The sequence below is a fragment of the Mytilus californianus genome, unplaced genomic scaffold, assembly GCF_021869535.1.
Source record: "Mytilus californianus isolate M0D057914Y unplaced genomic scaffold, xbMytCali1.0.p SCAF_9, whole genome shotgun sequence".
Lineage (NCBI taxonomy): Eukaryota > Metazoa > Mollusca > Bivalvia > Mytilida > Mytilidae > Mytilus > Mytilus californianus.
Genome location: NW_026262745.1, coordinates 29,624,144 through 29,651,629, shown reverse-complemented (window position 1 = coordinate 29,651,629; position 27,486 = coordinate 29,624,144). Strand labels below are relative to the sequence as shown.

Here is a 27,486-nt window from a genome sequence, read left to right as displayed (position 1 = left end):
CCGTTAAAAACCGGGTCGATCTGAGCGGCACATGAAGGGCAAGCAGAAAAATTTGAAACAATTCAAACAAGAAAACTAAAGGCCTTATTCATAAAAAATCAATTTACGAAAAACAAATATGACAAACACGAACAAACGACAACCAGTGAATTAGAGGCTCCTGAATCTCACATCAAGAATGAAACGAGGTTTGATATGTATGTTGATACAGCAGGTCTTGGTCCTTTTAAAGTTCATGCAATTCCCCCACCTTTCGTTTGTTAACTTTATTTGGCTTCTAGTCGAGATTTGGACACTGGCGAACTACTGTTGCCATAACTTAAAATATCACTTATGATAGATTAGAATGTTCGTTCAAGAACATTTACCGTTAGCGTTTAAAATGTTGTTCTCAATATAAACTAATAAAGATTAATTTTGAATCAATAATATCTACGGAGAAAACTTGATTCGAAAAGCTCAGAAAACATACAGAATATGCTATCACAACAATCGCACATTATCTGTAGTGAGCATTATTATAAACTGAAGGCATTATAATTGATTCCTGTAAAGATTGCTGTAAATTTTTATATAAAATTAAACATTAACGCACATTACAACACATTAATATCACAGTTTAGACAAACCAAAGCTTACAGAGTATTTTTATTGTTCTGTAAATTTTTACTGTATAAATATGCTATTGTAATAGTTTAGGAAACAGTTTTACCGTTCCGCTAAATTATAGAAACTATTTATATATCATGTCTTTACATCATCATGGTAGATATCTGACATCAATACAAATACATTGTAAGGAAGTAATACGGTTAGGTTATATTACCGACGGAGGATGGAACGTATGTCATGACAAAAAATACAGGCCATCCTACCCTTGTTTGGTATATTCATTTGGGTAAGTATTTAAACTTTGTAATTAAAAACTAGTTAACATGTTTTAAGTACTTTAAACTAAGTCAAACAATAACATGGATCAGTAGAACAAATAATTTTGTTAAACAATTGAATTTGGTCTATATTGAATATTTTGATATACATGATATAACCAAATAAAAATTGTAATAATTTGGGGAAACCTTTCAAGCCATGATAGGAGAAGCATGAACAAAATGGGTTTGCAAGCATTATGTGAAGATTAAAGAATCTGAATTGCAAAATGTCGGAGGAATGGATTACACAGATTAACAAATTTTCAAATAATCACTTCGTTCTCGGGACTTGAAATTCGAAAACATCTAGTAAAACAAATCCATAAATTTTAATGAATGTGCAATGCTTCTTTTAAATTTCGATTAAAAATCAAAATGAATTATTACACCGAATTGGTACCCACTTTTCCAGTTTGCTAGCCCACCATGCTATAAGAAATCTTGGACTTTGAGCAACCAGGCGAAAATGACACTTTAGATTATTTATGATAAACAATAAATATTCCTTTATAACACTTTCTAATTTTGGTGCTTCTGATGCGCATTACTATATGTACCTTCAGTAACAACGTTGAGACCAAAAATAATGGAAAGCCAAGGAAACATTAATAATATTCCAGGAACTACAAGCAATAAACAAAATGTCACAAGTAACTGACACGTATAATACTAGGTTTTTGAAATTTAGTGGGATTTCATTTTACCCTCAGACTTTTCAGAGGAATTTAAAAGTACTAGTACTTAGTATATGGTTTTCCAGTTAAATTACACATAAAAACTAAATAAACCGAAATTGCTTTCTGTGTAAAATATTTCCCATTTCTCTTTAAATGCATAAAATATCGGTATATTTAATGAATATTGGCCACAGCGTTATGTTTGGAAATCAAATTATGCAAGGTTTAATGAAGGGAGGTGCAGCTGCGAGTACTATGTGGACCTAAACTTTTCAGTTTTTTATTTAATGCATTAACCTTCCTACTTATTCATCTGGAGAGGACGCTGCATCTGAACGAGTAAACATTTCTAGTGCACCATGCATGGCATTATCTAGATCCGTTAAGTGAACACCATCTTCCACTAAAAATGTATTAGAAAAATGTTTGGATACCTTAGAGCATGTCCCCCATTCCTTATCATAGATACAAATTATGGTGAATTAGTATTACCTATACTACCTGTCTACGCAATCAGACCTCACTGTGTAACGTCGGGATGACCTCAGTAATATATGGGACCATACAATCATAGTATATGGTAAATAAATATGTACCCTTTTCAAAGCTTTTTTAATTTCTTTTTAAAAGCCAAATTTAGCATTATCAAAATCATTAGCCGACTACAATTTACGTTGGGGTTTTCATTTTTCACCCCTTGCCAACTGGTATCGAGCTAGCAGGGAACTTTTATAGTGAAATAGTAATGCATAATTTATTGTTGTGGATATAAATAGCGCTTAAAATTCCTCCGCATTGAAGATATATCCACAAACGCACTTCGGACGCACGAAATTTATAAATTGTAATTCTCATTTATTGGACAGCCGGAACGCAATCATCTGATTTGTCCGTTAAAACCCCGGATATGCGACAAGAGAATCAAGTGGAGATAATTTGAGGAAAAGCTGTCAACAGATGTCGCTCCGCAGTAAAAAGAAATTTGGCCGTGAACGACGCATCGAAAAATCGCAAATTTCATTTAAAATAAACGGAATTATAGACCGATCTAGAACATATTTCATCTTAAGTATTAAAGCAAAATAAATTTATAAAAAAAGCGAGATGACATAAGCCATTTAAATAAATTCAAGCGATTATTTCCATTTTGTGAAACGGACATTTTTTTCACATCGACTGCCCTGGTCAATTTTTCAGCTCAAAACGAATCGTCACACCGCCGGTTTACCTAGTGAAAATAAATATGACTGGTATATTTTGATACATTGAGGCATGGAGAATAGCTACAGTATGGTCACATGACGTTACCAGGCGATTTAAAATACTTAAGCGGCCTGTCAACCCCAAAGCATATTTGTAGGTAGCGGGGGAAAAATCCTCTCCTTATTTTTAAAATACGTCCATATTTTGAATCAAATGAAACTTCATACTGGTTAAATCATTAAGAAATTATGTAATCTTGATATTTTCTCCAATATTTAACCTTTCCAGCTAATTTTTACTTATTATTCCCCTTTTCTGCCCCAATGACGTAGTCTGAATTAAGAGTTCACAGTTGAAAAAGATTGTTTACAAACAATAATTTCCACGTTTTCATCTGCAAAACGTATTTCTGACTCGTTGAAAATTTACAAGACACTAATTAATAAATTTTAAGTCAAAAAGAAAAAGTTTTGGGTGGGGGCAACATTCAGACCATGAATCTTTTATAAAAAAAAAGTAGCCTTCCTCCAACACCAACACCTTAAATGCTGAAATTTGTTATCGTCCTCTGCATTCTTATGTCCATACATAAAATAGCATACAAAAAGAATAAAGAATGGAAATGGGGAATGTGCATTCCAAAATGTACAAAACAACCCAAGCTAGGCCATCAATGTGTCTTCAACACAGCAAGAAATCCTACAAGAGTTGGGCTTGAGCAGGCCTTGAAATGTATGAATTTTGAAGGGGGAGATTTACAGGGACCAGTCCCGTCCGCACAGCCTTTTCAAGCTAAATTGATGATTATAGTACATATTTTTATATGTCCCACTTCTCCCTTTTCATAATCCTTAATCTGCATCTGGTTTAATTGAAATTGCTAGGAAGGGTGCTAACTGCCTATTACCCTATTTCTCAGAATCCTATGTCGTTCAATAAACTTTTTTGTTTCTTTTTTGCTAATTTCAAGAAAAATGAAATATGCACATATTTGTATAGGACTGGTGATATAATTTCACTTTTTCTCCAATTTTAAGGTTACTTCTTTTCTACATTTAGTGTTGACCAACAGTCTTACATACTTAGAGACAAATGGATATATTCGTACATGTATAACATTTGTTGAGGTGTCCAGCATACTCATTTTGGGGCTCTTCTACAGCAATTTATTGACATGACAATTAATTCTTACTGTTACCTTTCCTCTAAATGATGAGCTCAGATGATTTAATATGCAGCATTTAAAGCTGGTATGTTAAGTTCCATGTAAATGTTTCAATGTTACAATGTTTATGTAGATTCTAAATTGATGTTTACAGTCCCCTACCAACAAAGTTGAAGGGGACTTTAGGTTTGCACCCTGTCCATCAGTCCGTCTGTCAATCAATCCGTCCGGGAAATCAGCTTTCCACACTTTTTTTGTCATGCTTGAAGATATTGGTTTGATATTTGGTATATTATAATATAACCATGACAAGTTACAGATCAAGTTCTAATTTTGTTCCGGTCTGATGAGTTTTTGCAGAATTATGGCCCTTGGACTCAGAAAAATCACATAAGTAATCTGTTTTCTGCATATATAGTTTAACCTTTACAAGTTTCAGATCAAGTTTGAATTTTGTTCTGATTTGATGATATTTTGCAGAGTTATATGATCCTTAGTCCTAGAAAAATCACACAATTAATCAATTTTCTGCACTTTTCTTTTTAGTCATGCCAGACTACCATTATACTGATTTGATATTTGGTATCTATAGTTTTAACATGACAATTTACATGTCAAGTTCAAATTTTGTTTTGGGGAACAAATAATTTCAACTGGTAGGGGATAGCAATACTCTCAGAATGCCGGATACTATCCATGCTGGTCTGCGTCCACACTTGTTAACCGTTCTTATAATTAATACTATATATGCTGTTTCTCGCATTTCACTTTAATTCTATTTGTATGTATTTACTCAGGTTCATATGAAATTGAAGATGTCTGATACATGTATACAATGTACAAATTATTCTGTAACTGTCTGCCTTTTGTTATGAATTTCAGGTTATTTAAAACATAAATAAGAAGTTGAGAGCTTCATAATATGGCCACTGAAATGTTTATTTCAGTGTGAAATTTTCTGTGAATTCTGCCAAAAAGGAGTGTCTAAATTTCACTAAAATTTTCATTAATTATATGGGAGGTAACTCTGGTTGCCCTAAATAAAGAGCTGTAAATTAAGTAAAAAGGTGCACTAAGGAAGACAACTCTTACATTTTTTTTAGATTCATTTTGAACACAAAAGAGTTTTTTGGGGATTTAAAACAATTAGCATGGATTCACTTTTAGATAACTTATATTTAAATATTTAGTTCTATTCTTCTAATTGCACTTTCATGTTTTCAAGTTCTAAAAATTGAGAAATTTAGTATGAGTTTGGATATTTTCTTGAACAGGTCAAGGCTAAGCTGCTACTGGACAAGACAAAATCATCCCAACTGTGTATTTTTTTTCAACCATGTGATCAAGTAGCAAGTTGTTATATTTTTTTCAAGAACTGCCAAATTTTTGCGGTCGTATATTGGTATCACATTGTCATCGTACGAAGACAGATGGTTTCCAGATAATAACTTTAGTATAAGTTAATAGAAATTTATGAAATTTTAACACAAGGTTTATAACCACAAAAGGAAGGTTGGGATTGTTGTTGGGGGTTATGGTACCAACAGTTTAAGAATTAGGGGCCAAAAAAGGGGCCCAAATAAGCATTTTTGTAGTTTCCAGACAATAACTTAAGTGTAAGTGTATGAATCTCTCTGAAATTATACCACAAATTTCCATACTACAAAGGGATGGTTAGGATTGACTTTTGGAGGTTATGGCTCAAACCATTTAGGAATTAGGGGCAAAAAAGGGGGAAAACAAGGATTTTTTTGGTTAAAGGACAATTAAGACAATTTAAAAGCATTGTAAGGGAGGTAATCCAATCCCATTTAAAGAAAAATGTTGTGTATGGTTGATTACCTGCCTTACAATGCTTGTAAATTATGTATTAAGAAATAGTGATTTTCTTGAGGTGATTAGCTGTCAATTTATTTTTTGCAGTTACTATTAATTAATATTAATTTTAGCCATGACTATGTATGTCATTTTATATTTTAAGACTTTTATGATGTATTTAAATGGGTAATTATGGTTGCAAACTCCATTAGAAATTTGAATTGAGATTCTGACCATATCTTGAGGGAAAGAATTTTTTTTGGAATGAGGGAAAGGGGGAGGTGAAAAAAATTGGGGGGGGGGGGGGGTTTCAATAAGAATTTGTGGGGGGACAATTTTTCTCATTTAAGATTTCAGAAATTAAAAAGAAAATTTCTTCAAATACTTTTTTGTGCGGTTAATATTCAACAGCATAGTGAATTGCACAAAAGCAAAAATATTGTGTCCATTTTGGCCCCAACTTTTCAGGGTTGGACATCTGCCGTTGTATCCAGCTGCGCTCAGCTAAGCAATTTATTTTACTAATTAATTCACATTTGTTTTTTTTATTTTTATTATTACTTATTTATAATTTCATTTATTTAATTTGATTGTTATTATGGCTTCATTTCCTTTATTTATATTTTTACTTTTTAGTTTTCAACATTATCTTTTGTTTTATAGTTGCATAAGACAGTCACATAACATTTCATAGCCAATTATAAAACTTATAATTATGAAATTTCAGATTACCAAGCATTTGTAAGCGACCCTCTTTTAGAGGTTGGTTATATTATGCTGATTTAATAGTAAGTGGAGGTGATACCTGGGTGATACTAATATTTCTTTTTTTTTAAATTTTGTGTAGCTTTATAGTTTGTTAAAAATCTTTCTTTTAAAAATTTAATGAAATTGCAAAGTTTACTTCTTTTGAAAAAAAGATTGAAAAGTCTAATTTTAAAAAGTCACAATCATGCAATCAGTTAAAATAACTTATAAAATCCTATTAGAAAGGAACCAAAATAGCAAGACCAACTTTTTTCAAGGAACTGGTTAACTAATAAAAGGTTACCTTTTTTATAAATGGCCCTGATTTCTCTTTAAAATAATTTACCTAATTTAAATAATTGGTGCTGTGGGTTAAGTTTAAGAATTAAATACTGTCAGGTTGAATGTTAGTATGTTTACATTGTTTATATTAAAGTTGTTTTGTTTATAAATAGTTTGCAAATACCCCTCTCTGGCTTTGCTGGTTGTTATATTGTAAATGTTAAAGCCAGGAGTATAACTCTGTGTACTGCTGCTTAACCACAGGCACTTGTCTCAGAAAAAAAAAATCCTTTATACCTTAATATGTTATATTTAATGATTGAAGAAGGGTTTTTGAACTATTAATGAAGGGGTAATGAACAAGAGTTCTGCTCATGATTTAGTTCAAAAGAACTGATTATTTTTTATTGAAAAATTTAACATAAAATTTATTACATGTAAATGCACTTTGCAGAATATTCTGTATGCCAGATATAATCTAGTAACTTTAATTCATTTCATCTGGATTTTTTTTAAAGGAAGATGAAGATCATTAGTATTTTTTTTAAAATTATTTTTTGCTAGTTAAATTATCTGAATAAAATATCCTCTGGATATTGTTAGAACAGTATGGACAAAAAATGTATTTTTGTGGTTTTAATTTTAGTTCAAATAAATAGATATTAAAACAATGATTTTTTCATTGACATTTATTCAGAAACAATTATTTAACCTGAGATATGTTGTTTAATATGTCTCTGATTAATTCAATTAAGAATCACAACTATGAACTTTTCTTGAGAAAATAAGGATGACATTTTTTATGAGAAGAGTAACTGAAATAAAAACTATGATTCCATGAAATATTTTTTCAATCCATTCTTACAAATATCAGGAGTGTATCTACCATTAAAACTGGTGGAAGTGTTAAATTCAAACAGTCAGCTTCTAGAGAACACCATTTACTTCAATTAAGTACATAGATTTGTAACAGATGAGGGTCATGATGATCACTGTTTATATCCTGACGGGACTAACCTCCTTCCAATTACAGTTATCAGATACACTAACAGGAAGTCACGATATTTAACAAATGACCGCTTTTCAATGATATTTTTATAAACTGAAACTCACATTTTTATTAAACTTTCTATTTTGTGCCCAGTAACACTGCTTACAAATCAATAATAAGGGGAAAACATTTTTCAATCAGTCATTTATGATCACCGTCGTATTGTTGTTGTTTTGGGATCGAGTTATTCCCCTTTAAACGTCCTATTTTTCGACGTGTTGAATCGTCACTGGGCCGGTTTACCTGTCGAGTTTTTCTATCAGTGGGCTTTTCTTCAACAAAATATCAATAGTTATCATCTCATCTATAGGAATAGACGTTACTATTTCGTGTGTCATTTCAATTTACATTTATTTATTTTCAAGTGTCACTTCCGCGGCCCGTATTTTTATCTTTCACCACCAAATTTGCAATGAAATATTGTATTTTCAGCCTTTTAATAATAACGTAGTGAAAGTTTGGAACCTGCCGCATCAAAGGGTATACATGGTTTAGAATGGGAAACAGGTTAAATGTCTTTACGCAGACTTTTTCGTGACGTCAATGCCGTTTCTAAAAATTGCCATTTTTTGAATGGAAAAGCACGTGAGCTTTGTCGCATTTTCGACGCCATTATGAGAATTGCTGCCCGGCTGGGAGGTGTAGTTTTATTCTTGTAAAAGTGTAATCAAACATATTCATTACTCAATTGTTGAGCTACAATAATTGATGTTCCTCTACCTTACTTAATTTGTTACGTATAAAATTATTGCGACATTTAGTTCACATACTAGTATGTTTTTCTCGTTTATGGATTCAGAAGAGACAAATCAAGGTAACTAACGAAATCTTGCAATCAGTTTATCAAAAGTCTGGAGCTGGCATGTCAGTAACAGCTAGTAGTCCTTTGCATATTTATGTTATCATTGTCATTTTGCTTTCTTATTCTAACATCGGACTCGGACTTCTTTTAAACTGAGTATTACTGTGCGTTTTGCTGTGTGTTTGTTTCTTCCACATACACCTTATCGCTATTTGTCCGCCATTACAGGACATCACAAAAGTTCCCGTAAAATTTTGACTTCATAATAGAAAATATCTGACGCCACAATGGAAAAGCGATTGTTGTATGACGTCAAAAGTTCAAGCGGGACAGATTCTCGGGTCAAGCGGGCATAGCGATAAGGTGTATTAGCTAGAGGTATAGGGAGAGGGTTGAGAACTCAGAAAAAATGTTTAAACCCGCCGTATTTTTGCGCCTGTCCCATGTCAGGAACTTCTAGCCTTTGTTAGTCTTGCGCAGTCGGAAAGCTGACCCCGGTTTGACCCGATTTCTTAAAGCAACAATGGAAGTCATGTGACTACCATATTTGGGCATTTTTGGGGTCATTTTTTCCTTAACTGAACCGACTCTGTTTCCTCCATAAAGTCATATCAAATGAAATCAAAACATGATGTACATTACAACTGCCAACTGTGTATACTTTTTAGAAGCTCTCACATAAAAATTGTTTTGATTAACGTACTGAATTAGAATACAATGCCTTCAAACCAAAGGTCGTCACTCGACGCGTCAAGTTTTTTCAACACATCAGTTGAAATTTCTTTCTTAACTTCTTGGGTAACCTATGCTGAATTTAAAATATTTGATGAGGCTTTTTATAAACTGGCCCATGTCAAATTTGTGCCACTTACTTTAATACGCTGTAATACGCAAATGTGCCACTTCGATGTGTCGATATTTCTGACGAAGCGGTGCCGATAGTAATTTACGAGTTACGTTCCTTTGTTGACACTTTTCATGAACATACTTATTGTTACTATCATATATATTATAATCAAATTAAGCACCATATGCTTTATATACAAGTGGATATTATGAAAATAATTTTACTAATTATATTTTGATACCAAAGACATGTAAAACAATTAGGTAAACACATTTTATCACTTTTACAACAATATTTCAGAACTGAAATAGGGCTTTGATATTAATAACTCTGTGCCATAATATATTATTCCAAGGGTAACTTTCATATTTATATTTTGGTAAATAGTTTTACTGCTGTAGCCAAATCATATCAACACAGAAATAAATCTCTACTACATAAAGACAAGGGGTAGCCAAAATATGCATGAATACTGGATCTAGACAGGGTTAAAATGATCACAAACTGGAATTCTGTTTCAATATTGATACCTGATCCTACCTTTTTCATATACATTTAAAAGAAATAATGATCAAAGTATTCTCAATGTAAATTCTTCATTATTTGAAATAAAAGGAAATTGGTTTGCAATCCTAATGTATGATTAAACTAAATATAACAATACATTTTGTCTCATTCCATGAAGTTCTAATAAATGGACTCGAATTATAAAAAAAGCCTAAACCAATGGATAATTATTTAAATGGTTTATGGCCTAATCATGAACTTGCGAATAAATAAGCTCGGTCTCATATTTTCTTCTTCTATTTAAAAAAAATAAATAATTTTGCATATTAAAAGTATTTCAGAGCAGTTTCTGAGTGCTCAAAGTCACAAGTCATAAGTAAGTCACACTTCATGTAAGTATGAAAATGCGTTGAATAAGAGTGATTAAAATGCAAGTCTGAAAGAGATTGTTTTAAGTTCAAAGGACAAGACTTTTGCATTTACTTTTGCAGGATTCCTTCATCACAAAAAAAAAAAATGATACTAACATTGAATGAGTTTTTTTTTAGTCACCTTAAGGTTCTGCACAGACAGTATACAATTTCCTTACCTTATTGTTTTAGTTAACGTCAAACATTTCACTTAAAGAGAATAATTAATCCAGTCAAATTCACAGCTGAACTCGCCTTTGCTTTTTCAAACAAACACACTAAATGTGTGTGCATTATGTTCAGATGCATGTTGACATCGATGTGTAAGACCAAAAAACTACAATGTCAAAAAATGTCTTTCTTTTGGAATTTAGTTCAAACGGGGTTTCAAAAGGGGTGACTTGAATTTTTTTTTCCAACTTTGAGTTACGTATTATTAATTTGTTATATAGTATAATCTTTGTTTATCTGTGAAAAAAAGAAGAAAAAATATCAGACAATTTCGCATAATCTATTAACGTAATTGTTAAAAGACGGCCAATTTAGGTATTATTTTCTTTAATAATAAGACACATGCTTAAAAGATAGAAAGAAATCTAATTTTGCCCCAAATGGCAAGTAAGAAACAGAAAATAGAAAATTTTCAAAATTGCCGCCAAATTATTTTTTCCGCGAAATTAACGCAATTTCAGAATGGCGGGCTTTAATATCAGTCCCATTGTTGTCTTATGAAAGTAGCAACAACGGTCGTTTCTAAGGGCTTGCTTTCCGACTGTGTGTGTTTTTTAAACTATTGGTTTATTTGTGTGTTTTGGAGTTTAGTGTGGCGTTCATTTCGCTGAAAAAGTATACATTTTTGTTTAGAAGCCAGCTGATATCCGCCTCGGGGTGCGGGATTTTCTCTCTGCGTTGCGGAAGACCTATTGGTGGCCTTGGGCTGTTTTCTGATCAATTGGCGGGTTGTCTTTTTGACACATTCCCCGTTTTCATTTAAGGAATAACTGTACTGTAGATGAAGAGTTGCCACCGTCAATTGGCGATTTGACGGTCGCAAATGCAGTTTTACTGGCGACGCGTAGCGGAGACAGTAAAACGGATATTTGCGACCGTCAAATCAAAATTGACGGTGGCAACTCTTCAACTACAGTACTGTTATTCCGATTCTAATTCATTACAAAAAGAAATAATACGTTAAAGCTTGAAAAAATGTATAAATTTGAAATCCCGCGAAACTTCATGAATGATTTTGGCGCAAAGACGTCATGGCTAAACATGACGTCATACACATGAAAACTTAGAAACTGAAGGTTATTTCGTTACTTCTACGATTCAAATTTGGATAAAATCACATCAAAACGGCAATTTTGAGGTAGGTGTTACATCTTTTATATACAGTAAATCCTTAACCCTTAGAGTGCCACGCTTTTTTTTGGTAGAATACCGTTGAGTGCCATGGGATAGGCCCTAGATTTGAAATTTGAACGAAAAACGTCATAAAAGAAGCGTAACAATGCACAACGTCATGCAATTGTTTTCGTATACAAGCAGTTCTGTTTCGACATTCGGCGTGTGTCAGTTTGATTTCTTTAGGTAACGGGTACGTAAATGGGCAATCAAACGGATTTTTATGAATTTTTGCAGGCAAGTTGATCCATTAGAGCCGCAAATAAATATTCAAAAAGTATGCATCTTATCAACATGTTACCTTACTGAATAAAATATTTGCCGCTGGACACTTAGTTACAACTAAAGTAGCTAATCCATAATTTCACAAACGTGTGTACTTTGTTTAGACTTTTAATTATGCACTTTCGTAATATGTTTAAATTTTCCGTTCTTTTGTTTCCGATTGATTTTGTTTTGATTGATTTCTTGTTTTAAATACTAGGCACCGATATAAGAATTATATTTGCAACTTTAAGTTTTTCATACTTTTTTTAAGGTTTGATCGAAAATCATTGCAGTCAAGTCGTCATTATTTTTGTTTAGCCCACACGGTTGTCACATTTATTTTAGGTTCAGTCTTTTAAAATAAGTATTGAATTTCGTAAAATCTTTCAATTGATAACACATCAAAAACATATATTATTGTATGGTTGGATTTTAACAAACAATGAGTTGAAAAATAAAAAGAATTGTTTGAATGTATTCGTCTATTTGATCTTTGTCTTCTTTTGTTTCTTGTTTTATTTTAAATCCTGATGTTATCATGTATAATTATTTTTTTATAATTCAATTTGGTTGAAATATATAGCAAATTCTCTGACAAAAGTAATATTTGTGTTTATATCATAAGAGGAAAACGCTTCTCATAAAGAATTTAACAAAGTAAACAAAGAAAAAAATTCTATGACAATTATGTTTCTATTGGTACCAAGTTGATTAGAATTCCATTCAGAGTTGATCTCCCAATTTTTTTTTAAATACGTAGCTTTATGTGAAATATATGACAAAAAAGGGGGACGAATAATCATTGCATAACTCTGTAAACGTTGTCGAAACATGATTTTGCTTCTATTTGTCTTTGTGCTACTTTGTCTGTAAATACATTTGTTTTGTTTAGCTGATGAGAGTTTTTATATAACTTCATATGCATTCAGTAAAGTTGCAGTGAAAAAAGAAACACCGAAGAAATTTATCGAGTTCGAGTTAAGTCATTGAACACACCTTTTCAACAATTGATACTGGTAAAATTTCAAAAGTTACTAACATGCTAATGTTAATTTTAGTATGAATTAAAAAAAAAAAATCGTCAACAAAAGATAAACACGACATCATTTTTTTTTATTAACTGAACATAAAGAATTTCATATATACATGTACCAAGCTATCAGGTGCCCTCGCTTGCCTAAAGCTAACTTAAAATAAAAACAGAAGTTCTTCTTAAAGTGTAGGTCTAAAGGGAAAGAAAGTCTTCCCTTTTCGTTTTCTTTTTCGTTCGAATAACTTTTTTGAATACAGATAAAGTAGTTTATTTAATGATGAACATAAGTAATATTAGAACAAAGTTGCAACATGTTTGTTCGTCGCGTAAATACTTTCATCATATCTAAAGAGAACAGTAAATAAAAATAAACTTTTGGCGACGAGTGTATATCTAGCATTCTTATTGGTCCCCTCTGGTAGAGGTTATGGTTCTTCTTCATTTTCTGGTTGCAAAACCCAAAACCACGGAGTTGGAATAGAGTTGACGCCGGCCATCTTCCAAATCCCGCAATCTAGCATTATGACGTGCTGTTTATTATTATGTAACGTCAAAATACCGTTGGCCTTTGGGCCTATGTCGTGGCACTCAAAGGTATTATTTTTGAATAGGCCGGATAGGCCGTATGGCAGAGAAAAGGTTAAAGAAGACACCCAAAAAGTAACGACAGGCAAATTAAGAGTTTTCCGTTGATGTTAAACAAATAATTCCAATGATACAACCATATAACTGTATACTTTTTTGTTTGTTTCTTCTAGCATATACTGGGATTTTAGTTTTGATGATGCCGTGGCAGAAACGTATGACTGTGAAACTCACTCTTTTGATCCAAGGTAAACAGGAAGTTAAAAAGTTTTCTTCATTTCTAATGCGTGATTCCCCTAATCTAAATGAATTTCTTGATATTCGGGAATTCATAATTCACGTTCTCATTATAGCGAAAAGAAATCAATAATGGTGGTTATTGTCACACTGGGGTGAACAAATTTATCAAAGACTAAGTATATATACTAGCAAAAAAATAAACGATACCCGATCTTTTTTATAAGAATTTTTATTACCAAAAATTATGCAACTAGCTGTATGTTCGAGAAACAGTCATACATCTGTATGTTACTGTACTTTTGTTTTTGTTTTACCTGAAAATAACATAATTTTTGTGTTGTTCTGAATTTTCTGCGAAACCACATTTATGTCGTCCGATCACGGGTTTTAAATTTAATGAGGGTAATTAAATATCAGGTAAACACATGTAAACACAAAGTGATTGAAGGTAACATCCAAAAAAGTAGGTTTCATATGCCTCGTCTACGCCAAAATGAGCGTAATAGAGCAGTGGGAATGGCACAAGCACGTGTGCATCATATTGACGTCGCAAACAACTTTTATGTTTCAAAATTTACAATAACACGAAAAAACGAGTCGTTTAAGACAGACTGGTTCCTCTAATGACAGACCACGTAGTTAACGTCCAAGAGAAACAACGTTACGTCAAGACCATCGGATAAGATTCACTAATCTCAGGGATTGGTTTCTGCCACAATTCGCCGTTTCAGAATCTAATGCGTTTTGGGTAATATTTTCAAAAGCGTACACCAAAACGTTGCGATTGGTTAAAATTCTCCAAACAATGGAAATAAATCCAATGAGGAGACGCTATTTTCATTTTGGTGTACGAACAATGACATTACCCTTAGTCTTTTAGATTCTGTAATGGTAAATTACTGCAAAACAAACATCTGGGATGAATAATCCAAAAATATCCGCCCACAAAGGTCGTTGTAGGCTAAAAGAGGCGGGTTACGTTCACAAAGTCAAGGAGTAGGAGCCATTATTAAACAACGCCATCGGACTGTACGTCTACGTTGGCAAAACGCACGTTTGTACTGGAACCGTGTTAGTGATGTCTTAAAATTTCGGTTGCGAAAAGTGATGGTAGAATGATAGTTTACAGACGCCAAAATAAACGTTATACTGACGCATGTGTGCATGAATGTGATCACTTAGGTGGGAACGGTGTGGTGGTTTGGGCAGGAATCGCGCATTGTGGATGCACTGATTTGATTTTCACAAACGGAAGTATAAATGGAGTTCGTTATCGTAACGAAATGTTCTCTCCAATTATTCAGCCATGATTCATTGGAAGACATTGAAATCGGCATACCTTTCAATAGGACAATGTTCGGTGTCAAGTGGCACGTGTATGCATTGACATTCTTCTATTGCTAGCTTTATCGCCAGATCTATCACCTATTGAACATTAATGGGTTGAACTCGACAAAAGCGTTCGCAGACGTCATCAGCCATCAGAGTCAATCAACCAGCTACGAGCCGCCTTGTTGGAAGAGCGTAATAACATCCTTCAAGCATATTTATACAACGCTGAATTGGATCCATGCGTCACAGACTAAGTGCTGTTATCATGCGTCACAGATTAAGTGCTGTTATCAACGCAAGAGGTGTTCATCCGCTTTATTAACTCTTCAACTTTTGGTTTCGACAATGACATCTTGAAACAGTCCGTGCAATAAGGCAAATGAATAGTGATCTGTCTGCTTTGTTTAGTTTGTATGCTTTTTTGTTATTTTGTTTTATAAAATACAAAACTAAAATACCATTGTTCAAAAATAAAATAAATATTTTTGATAAAATCTGGGTATCGTTTCTTTATGTGGCTAGTATATATGAAAGATGAATTGTAGTAACTTCTATATAACTAGTTGTCCCGACTAGGTATACAAGCATATTGAAATTTTAATTGATAGATTAAATCTGGTTTCATGCCCAATCCCACCAAAATTAATTAATGTTTGTTTTTAAGGGAATACACAGACAAAGTTACGTTACACATTTTGGTACTATTGTTTTTGTCATAGCTTAACGTTTATTTACAGGCACTAAGTCGATATGACTGTTGGTTCACTTTTTTTGGGTACCATATGTCCAGTAGTCAGTTCTTTGGTTCCGGTATAATGGTACATTGTATAAGTGTGAAAAAATGAATAAGGGTTATAAATCTTCATATATGCAGTTGCCCTTAAACGATTTTGATGATTTTTTTTCTTTTTGGTTGCATGTTCCAAAACACTGTGGAAGTTTGTCTCTTCAAACGTTTGGTCTAGGATGTAGATATGTTATGTACTAAAGCACATGTCATGACCATTTAAACTGACAGGTTAGGTCGTTGGTGTTTTGTTTGAATTGTACACATTTTGTCATATCCGGGTCTTCTGTAGTTGATCATACTGTTATGGGTTTTGCTCACTGCCGAAGGACATACAGAAACATGTAAATGCTTAAATCTGCCTAATTAGGACTCCGTTGGATAGTTGTCTCATTGTCAATCATACCACATGTCCTTGTTTTAATTGTCATTATGATCAGAAAAGCAGTACATGCGCACAATAACAATTCCTAAAAAAGTGGCGCAATGGAATTTCATGTCAGTTTTTGATAAATGTTAAAGGGGCATAAGCTACGAGATATATAAAAAAATAAAATATGATTTTTTTTTTATCAATCATTAAAGAACGTGAAATAGTATACACTTATTGACTGGTAATGAGGGTGACTGCAAGTTTGTTGTCCCTGAGATCCCAACTATTTAACGAGGCGAAGCTGAGGGCAGTAGTTAGTATCGAAGGACAACAAACTTGCTATTACCCTCATAACCAGTCATTAAGTGTTTTATTATACCAAACAAAACAGCTTTCTAAAAGAATCTACATACACTATGTGGCAAAAACAAACTAGTCACATATATACATGCAGAAGATGAACTAACAGTTTTTTTGGGTTTTTTTTGCCCGTGTGGTATTTGAAAATATTTTATTTACTGTTATCAAAACCAGAAATCCTTGTGTAAAATTCCCACGCATATATTTACCGCTAACTAAAATGTATTACTGTACACGAAAGCAATCACAGATTATGAAGACGACGACAGACCCATATCATACATTTGTTCTGTTGTACTTCTATCAATATGTCATGATATTTTCTTTTTCTTTTTAAATTTTTCCTGGTAAGTAATATATTAATTTAAACTACACAGACACATACAGATTATTTAAGAGTTTTACATTCCCATGCGCAAATGTTCAAGCAACACGAATAGTCAATGAAGTCATTGTGGTCCAATGAAAAATGAGTATGAAAAATTACGGGAAATAAGATTCAAAAATTATTGACCGTGGTAACAGTCTTTGAAACTATTGACTGGCAAATAGTCTGTGGAATTAAATATCACAAATATCAATTTGTTTATATAGAAAAAACATACTGAGATATAATGATGAAATAATAATTCGCTTTTAGCAGCCAGTTTGGTTTAATTTTGATAAAAATAAGCTAAGAAACATCGCTGATGAATTATTCACTTGCAAGTGAATAATTCGACCTCATTGAATCCGTATTCATGTGACCTTCAATTTAACCCCTTAGCTGGAGTTGAGTTACGCATGTATTCAGCTATTCAAAGGAAACGAATGTCAACATTGAAAGTGAAACAAGGATGGACTATTTGGTTGACTGATTGATCCACAAAAAATCATTCTTATACCTTAGATCTTAAACATATTTTTTTAACCTACAATATGAAATCAATCAGACCTAGAAAAATCCAATTGCACGTGGTCGGTATCAATTTAAATTTATATTTATGTTTATATCGGGTTATATGACCGTCGGCAGTCTTCGGAGGTCTTTTCAATGGTTAATTAGATGACGTCTAGATAAAAATACACACGAAATGCTGATACATATTATCGAGTCCATGTATTGTTAATTGTTTATTTTAGAAATTTTGTAATTTGGATGTACGAGGGTATGGATGGGGTCCTTCAGTTCTGTATTCTTTAATGTTTTATGTCATATTTCTCTATTCTTTACTTTTTGCCCATTATTCTATAGATATTCTTTATATTTTAGCACCTCATTATTCTCTATTTTTTATTTATTTTAGTCCATTGTTCTCTATTCTTTACATTTTTTGCCCATTATTCTCTATTCTGTAAACCCCCATCCACACCCTCATGTACGTTTTAGTATGTTATAAATCAAATATGAGAATTTGAGTACATTAAGTACATTGTTGGATTGATTAGACAAAGTTCTCTTTTGACCGGCAATACATCTTGTAAATAACGTTTTGTATGCTACATAATTTAAAATTTAATCTAATATGTATATATTTATAGTATGAACACTACAGATTTTAAACGGGGAAATTTCATATGGTTTCACAACCTTGGCTTGTCTGATCATTCAGGAATATATGAAAAAAATAAATGGAATATACTGACTCTTAAAGATATCCTTACAGAACTGAATCATACCTCGGTAAGATCTATTATTGTTTTCAATAAAAAAACAATTTACATTCGTCAAAACAGCGATTAATAGGCAATAAGCTAAATCACAAAGAAAAGGCAAATTATTCGATTAGCATTCTCGTCTTCCAATATTTTGATTTTATATCATCAAAATGCTATATCATAATAACTGTTCAAATAATTTATTACAGATGCAAGGGGCGAGTGAACCATTAAATATGTTGTTTAATAAAATTAACGGTACTAATTTTATTGCACCAGATGTGTTTTCGACAATTAATGTCTTTTCAGTAATGCTGGTCGCCAAAATATTTGAAAGTAAAAAATCTTATACAAAGTTACGTCGAAGAGCCGATAAAACCAAAAGGGACTAAAAGCAAAGTCAAATCCGGGCAAGGATTCAGAGCTATACACGAGGGAGGTACATTTCTCAATTCAAAATGATTTCGAAATTTTATAACAGAAAATTTAAATAGAACAATATTCATATTTTCATGCCAGCTGACTTGTGGGCTAATGATACTGTCGGGGGCCAACAGTATAAATTAGACAATTAGCTTGAATTTTGTATATATTTCTCAAGGAAATGATACTTTTGAATTTGAATTTCTACCACTTACATTAACTGAACATTGTTTTAAACAAAATTTGTAAAGTCCATGTTGAACTCTCATTACATAACATAAATCTGTACTTGATACATGATAGACGCTAAAGGTTATGTGCGAAATATTTACCAATAACAACACACATATATCTAATAATAATGGCAATAACAATACACACATACACACACACACATACACACACACACAAACACACACACGTAGAGAGAGAGAGAGAGAGAGAGAGAGAGAGAGAGATTTTTCTCCCATGGGTGGTTCTGTTATGTTCGAAGCATGAGCAGTAACTACAGATCAGAAACCGGTACAATTTTAGTGCACTTATAACGTGTTCATTTCAACAAAAAAGTTTATCCGCAAAATTATTCCGTTGATTAAACACGATAAAAGGTGAAAAGGTATATCAGGCGAAAAGAAATTGCTAAAAAAATCACAAAATATATAGGTCGGACAGGGAGCAGTTGCAAATACAAAAGTGTAATCTTTTAAAAGAAGGACGACATAGACATTAATATTTCAAAAGCACTGCGCCACCGCGCGCGGTTTTGATAATTACATTGTGTAAGTTGCGTATCACATTTTCACGTGGTTTTCAAGTGTACCGTTTATAGAGTATCCTTTGAACGATTTTATTTTGCTGAATTTGCAATACTTAAAAAAGATAAAAAACATATTTAGAACCATAACATAAAAAGAAGTTACTCTGCAGCTTTTCGGGGAAAGCGTATTATTCTCTGCTGTTTTTAGTGGGCGGTAACATATATCCGAGAAGACAGTATTGATATCTAATAAAAGATAACAGATTGTTCGCAAAACCCAGAGGAAGTGTGGAGAATTAAATAGACATATTACACACGATAAAGTAGAGGTTGAGAGGTTGAACACGCCATCGGATAATTAAAAAATACAAAGTTATGGGAACTTTGTGGAGACATATAAGACATACATAGCTATAATTCAAATCTGTTGTGACCATATGCACTGCATTAGTGTATCGTCGTTAAGACTTATTTACATCATTAAAAAATATTTGGTTTTACTATGTATCTCTATTGTTTTTTTTTTTTGTATATTTTGAGAAGACCCTTTGTTTTTCGTTAGTCTAGGTGTAATCCTAGGTATAGACTTAGTTTCCGCAAATGTCTATTAGTAAACTATCTTAATCTATGACTTTATTTTTTTTTACAATTGTCCTTCTAATAAGTTAAACATACATGTAGTGCACACTTGAATCATAAGGCATTCAGTATAATAAAAAACATACTAACCATGGATGAAGGTGTTATGGTGATTAACACACTCGGTGAAAAAATTATCACCCGCGACTTCATCTCGGGTGATATTTTTTTCCCTCGCGTGTTTATCTACCCTTACACCTTCACCCAAGGGCAGTATGTTTATATTACTGTTATTCTGTGAAGGACACCAACACATATTAATTTTAAGGTCTCCAAAAAATGTATCTATACTGGTCGAGTACCAGTTACCGTCATATATTTGCCCTTTTTTTTTAAATAAATTTAAAAAGGAACTCTTTAGGGAAATATTCTTTTAACATATTAACAAGGCATACCAAAAGTTAGATTAGTAATACAGACTCGGATTTGAATTCCTCGTATAAACAATAAAAACAGGTGATGCTAGTATTCCGACTCTTGCGGGATATTTCATACGTACGATGACCAGCTACCGTCACTTTTGAATCTTGTCCCTAAATGATTAACATTTAATCAGGACATTGATGTTATATTTTGCTTTTGTATAGAGGAGAAGAAGGTATGTCAATTAAACCAAACACATCGCTATTTTTGGTCATTTATTTGGCAGGTCTTCTTCCTGCTCTGAATGTGAAGTTAATGTCACTAGCAATCAACCACTTACACAATTATAGAGACGTGTAGACTTTAATTTTGAAAATCCTTAATATTTTTAGATTTTTTTGAAAGAAATTGTATATTCAAAGGGGAAATACACATCATAAATCCTATATCGGACAACACCATGGTAAGAACTAAAAACGCCGGAAAGACAAAATTAAAAAATATACGCAAAATTAAAAACTGAGCAACACGAACCCTACAATAAACCCTGAGTTAACTCGTGTGCTAAAGAGGAATCAGCAGTTCTTAGTACTTGATCCATTAGTAAAACCCGTCGTGTTGAATTAATTGATGAGTGTAACTATTATCGAAAACCAAAACTGCATGGCTGTGTTAATTCCACTTCGTTGATTGTTTCTGTATAATTTATTTCCAATTAACTTTTATGAACTTGTGACGAATTAGATCAAGATATAGTGAATAGACACGTGGATATTTTTGAAGAATGACCGTTCACCTCTAACAGACTTCTGGTATTTTTTTGTTGTTGGGATGCTGGATCATTGAGTTTACTTTCATCTCCCTTTATTCATTGTAACATTATATCCATGTATACCATTAGAAAAACATCAGGGATATTAATTCTAGTATATTTACTTCGTGCACTAGTACTCGGTTGCCCTAAGCTGGTATTGGATGCATATGGAAATATTATTAGTTACATAAGCCCCGCCTACTAACCCAATATGGAATATACACGGTCTCCACGCGGTTGCTTTTAACCAATCATATTCCTAGAAATGTATAGGAGGTAAGATAAATTGTCATATATGACTTTGTAAAATAAATGATTTAAGCATGCCATCATTGTGCGTGAGTACTGCATCACCAAGTGATACATATGCCAGATCGGATTCATCTTCACTATAAAAACATGCACGTCGTTTAAAGAAATTGTTGCTTTTTCATTTTTTGTAAAGGAAATGCATTAATAAATCAATATTTCAATTTGTAGAATCATTGGTAATTCACTCAATAATATTTGGACGCTATTCGAAAGACTGTTCTAAAAAAACAAGTACATGTAAAAAATCAATTACTCTCAAAATAACCTTATTCATCAAAAAAAACAAGTACTTCTGTTAAGTGTCTGTAATGAAAGATACATAGATTCTAAGACCGCATTTTGATTAATTTCTACATTCGTTTTTATATTAAAGTGGCTTTATTTTACAATTTAAGATAAAAGCATTTAAAGGATATATTCAATTTGTTAAACTTCAAATAATCTGCGGTTAATGATACCTTTTTTACGTATACTAAATTACCTTGTATTTTTATTTAAAGCTTAGCTTTCACGACTTACCAGAAACGATGTCTGTTGGTTTCTAGTTTGCATCATATTCACACGGAAAAAATCTAGGTCACACCCGACCAATTCACTCGAAAAAAACACGATCCCAAAAGGACATTATACCTACCGAGACAACTGTATAAATAATCTTTATTGTCATATAAACATTTTAAACATGTTTGTGACAAACAAAAAACCAAACAAAAACATATATATTTCCGCAAGTTTATTGTTTTCTGTTTGGTAATAAACTAATAATAAGATATATTTTGTTACATCTTGTGATCCGTTTATTTGGCAATCGCCAATGGCAGTCAGCAGGGTTTAAGAACATCAGTTGTTCGACCTGCTAGTCAAATGCGTTTTGTTAAAATATACATTTTCACTCATTTGGTCTTTTGGAAAATGTTGTTTGTGCTGTATTTAGACCCCTCTACCAAGAAATTTGTTTTGCATGCCCACGTATAAAAATTCCGCTTTTTATCCAACGCAATTATAGGTTTGAACGTTGTTTTCAATTTAGACTTGTTTATATTTTTTCGTTTGGGCTTGTATTATATTTGCCTTCGGGTTTATATGATCCGTTCATCCTATTTTGACTCTTTCAGAATTCAAGAGTCTATCCTAAATTGAGGTAAATTATATGGCCTTCCAAATACCGTTTCGATTCCTAACATCACTGAGGAGACATTAATTGTCGAAATCCGGATATGGTGTACAAATTTTTGCACCTCATGTTTGCGTATACCATCTTTTCCGCAAGTATATTGTTTTCTGTTTGGTAATAAATTAATAATAAGATCTACTTTGTTACATCTTGTGATCCGTTTTTTTGGCAATCGCCAATGACAGTCAACCGGGTTTAAGAACATCAGTTGTTCGACCTGCTTGTCAAATGCGTTTTGTTAAAACATACTTTTTCACTCATTTGTTTTTTTTAAGAAAATGTTGTTTGCTGTATTAAGACCCCTCTACCAAGAAATTTGTTTTGCATGCACACGTAAAAAAATTGCGGTTTTTATCCAACGCAATCATAGATTTGAACGTTTTTTTTTCAATTTAGACCTTTCGCATTTTTTTTGTTCTTCCCTCGCCGGGATTCGAACTCATGCTACTGAGATATCGTGACACCAAATCGCCTGCACTGTATCCGACGCGCTAGACAACTCGACCACCTGCAAATTTACAGATCTAACATTGTTGGGCTGATGTTTAGACGAGTTGTATATACAGAATGTACACAGCCATGTATCACCATCACTGCTGGTGATCCGATGGATAAATCTGTTGTAGAGTTGCCACTGGTTCAGACGTACTTATATATATATCCATCGTCGTAAAGCATATAAGATAGTGACAAAACAAAATACAAATAACAACATATATTCAACAAATCTTTTAACCATCAGTTAAACATCAAGTCTCCCTTGTCCTCAGTTCCATTGACTGTTTCAAAATGGAACATAGACTTTGTATCTGTTGTACATTTGTTTGATTGACTATATATTGTAGTTTTTGTTTGTTTGTTAGTGAAACTCCTAAAGTCAGGAATCCTTGATTTATGAACTCAGGCTGTTTGATTCTAGTAATTATGCAAGTTTTTCGGTTTGCTTGATGTGTCATGATTTTTTGTTTTTAATTTATGATTTTAACCTTGAAGCTTTTAATTGAGAACTAAAGGAATGCCTGATACGATTAAAAACATGGAAGGATTATTAATGAAAAATAAAATAAACGAACAATTGGGGATCATAACTTAAGGATAACCGATACTTAAATAGCGCCTACTTTTTAAATTGCTTTTATTCGAATTTTTAATAAAAAGAATGTTGTTCTATAGTAAATGTAATAAATTTGAGATTTCCATTTGGAATAAAATGTTATTAGTGTACATGTAAGAAAACAATCTAAGGTAATATTAGAAGAGTAGAAAAACAAAGAGGGCAATCAATGCAAACATCGAAGAAAGACAAGCAAATGTTTGACTCTCGATATTCAGTTGAAATTATTGTAGATATGGCTACAATGGATGTATGTATCATTAATAAATCCAAATTTAAAGTGAAACATTAATTAATAAGACCCCGGTGTGTACCAAATTAATGACTGAATTTTAATTATTGTAAAACGATTACCTGTATGAAAAATATAAGGCATTAAAGAAATTCAAACTTTTTCGAGGTGATGCCTTTTCGCCTTTTCGATGATCTAAAAACTGTGTAGGGGAAGTCAAGTTTTTTTTTCTCTTTTGCAATAGATGAATAAATGGATGTAGTTTTGTTAGCCTTCTATGTTATATGTTAATAAGAAATATGGAAACAATTATGTATCATGAAAAAGAACGGTTAGTTTAGTGTAAACATATTTTATTTGCAAAAGTAGCAAAAGGGATTGGACACAAGTTATAACAACATAAGTGACGTCCTCTCCCTATATAAATATAAACACAAAGTACATTAGATAATGACGAAAAACATAGAAGGAATGCATGTATAAATACAAACTGCATACAAAAACAAAAAACAAAAAAAACATACAAAAAATACAGAATAATATATAAAACTGGACTAGAGTGAAGAGTTGGAAAGTAGGAATTCAGAATGTTAGTTGATTGTTTTAAATCTTTGTGTTATTCTGATATATGCTTGTACAGACTCAAACATTTCTTTGTTTTGCTGAAAAGAAAGGTCACCGTCACTAGCCAATAGAAGCTCAATGGATATAGCATACCTTTCTAATTTTGAAAACAATATTTTTCTTGCTTCGTTGTGAAAAGGGCACTCAAAAAAATAGTGAATACTATCCTCAACAGGGTGGCCACAGCTGCATGCGGGACTGGGTTTAATTTTAACACGATGTAAATCTGAATTTAAAGAACTGCACATATTTCTCAAACGTGTATGAATGATATTAAGATTTCTATCACCACAACTGAAATAGGAGGGTGGCTGTATCAATTTAGACTTCATCTTTCGTTTAAAAATATTTATATTTTTGGACGTACGTATGTCGGGGTTTAGGCTATTCCATTCAATAGTAGTAGATGGAAAAAAGGATTTTCTGGTTATATCTAGTCTTAAACTTGGTACTACATAATTATTACTGTTTCGCAAATCGTAAGTAGATATTTCACCAACAAGTGGGGGCATTAAATCGCAGAGAAAATCAGGGGCAGTCCCATTATGTAAATAATAAAACATATTGAGCTTTCTGAACTTTCTTCTGTCCGCCAACAATCGCCACCCTGTTTCAAAATATATAGCTTCCCGACTAGCAAACACGGGCAACCCAGTTACTAATCTTCCTGCTTCCAACTGTACATGTTCTAAATTGTCGGCATCTTGTTGAGTACAACCATCCCATAATTCACATGCATATTCCATAATGGGTCTTATAAAAGTTAAATATATACGAGCAAGATTTTTTCTATTCAATACATATTTCAATTTTTTAAGAACATTTAATCTTGTACTTGCACAATTTAAAATGTTTTCTATATGTGTATGGAATTTACCATTGGAATCAAAAGTAATCCCTAAGCGTTTATGACAGGAGACAAATTCTACTGCTTGATTTTGAAATTCTATTGTAATGTCATCTGGGGAAGTATTACACCTGAGAATAGCATAGCCTTTGTCTTATTAGGATTAAAATTAATAAGCCAATCTTTAGACCATGCTGAAATTTGTTCTAAATCGCTATTTAAGACATCCTCTCTTGTGTAAGGGTTATTACTTGAATAGAGAACGGTTACGGTGTATCAACGCATGACACACGATTGCAAATGAAAAAAAAACAACAGTAAAAGAAACAATGATTTTATTATCAGGCCATAGTCAACGCGAGGCTTTTTGCATACATTAATTGGCGAAATGCGCATCTTGTATATTACAATTGGTACCATTGATATTCATTCAACATGGTGCAAACACTCTCAACGCGTTGCAAATTTATGACGGTCCCTTGCACTGGTTCGAGCGGAATTCTATAGCTGTTGATCAAATGATACATTTATATATATTTTTTTTTTGGTTTTATTCATGAGAGTTAACATCACACTTTAGTCTATGAATGTTATATGCTGAATTTTTTTTGTAGAAAACTTTGGATATTTTAAAAATGGATATAGAGTCTATGGAATGGCAATCTCTACTAAATATGATAAAAACTGGTACGCTAAGAAATATAAGACAACTGTATGTAGAATTCCATGGATCTACTGCATCATTACAATATCTTCAAACATTAAGAGGCATATATAATGAAGGATATAGAATTTATTGGTATCACAGAAATCCCGCAAAGATCAATATACAGAAAGGAAAATTTGTAGAAAACAGTAGTTGTTATGAAATATATTTTCTTAAAATATGACTACAGCATAATTTTCTACGATAAAAAAGAACAAATATGTAGCATTTTCTGATTCTTTTGTATGACTGTTATCATAATTACCTGTGACGCCAACAGTGAACGCAGATCTGATAACCGCTTGTCCGTCCGTATGATCTTAAGTCCGTTGATCCTTCAAAAAGTATCCTATTTTGATCTGTTAAAAAAATTACAAATTATTATATTGACTTTAGAATGTAAACTTTTGAAAGTACTTCACTATTTGATCAGTAATTTTAAATTTCTTATTTTAAATTATCTGCATTCTACGAAGGACCGGTAAGCACATTCAGTTTTTTTTTTTTTTTTTTTTTTTTTCAATTTCTCATTTCAAACTAGAAAATAATCATTTCCTAGTTTTAATTTCTCAGTTCCAATTTGTAATTTCTCAGTTCCAAGTTGTAATTTCTCAGTTCCAAGCTGTAAATTATCAATTCCAAGTTGACAATGCTCAGTTCCAAGTTGACATTTCTCAGTTACAAGCTGAGATTTCTCAGTTTCAAGTTGACATTTCTCAGTGTCAATTGCAAGATGACATTTCCCAGTTTCAAGTTGATATTTCTCAGTTTCAAGTTTACATTTCTTACTTCCATTATGATAATAATAAGGAGATGTGGTATTATTGTCAATGAGATAATTTTCCACCAGTGACCAAATGACGTGGAAGTTACATGTAGCAACAATAGGTCACCATACGGTCTTCAACAATGGTATTATTGTCAATGAGATAATTTTCCACCAGTGACCATATGACGTGGAAGTTAGCAACAATAGGTCACCATACGGTCTTCAACAATGAGAAAAACCATACCGCATATC

The 27,486-nt window shown here is 32.5% G+C and overlaps 1 protein-coding gene across 1 annotated transcript; it reads left to right on the top strand.

Annotated features, from left to right (window-relative positions):
• The first annotated feature begins 746 nt into the window (after positions 1-746).
• Positions 747-26,649, top strand: LOC127715858 (probable methyltransferase-like protein 24). Its single transcript, XM_052221984.1, has 4 exons — positions 747-898; positions 13,904-13,978; positions 18,344-18,485; positions 26,374-26,649. The coding sequence occupies exons 1-4, from the start codon at positions 747-749 to the stop codon at positions 26,647-26,649; spliced, it is 645 nt and encodes a 214-aa protein (XP_052077944.1).
• The last annotated feature ends 837 nt before the right edge of the window (positions 26,650-27,486 follow it).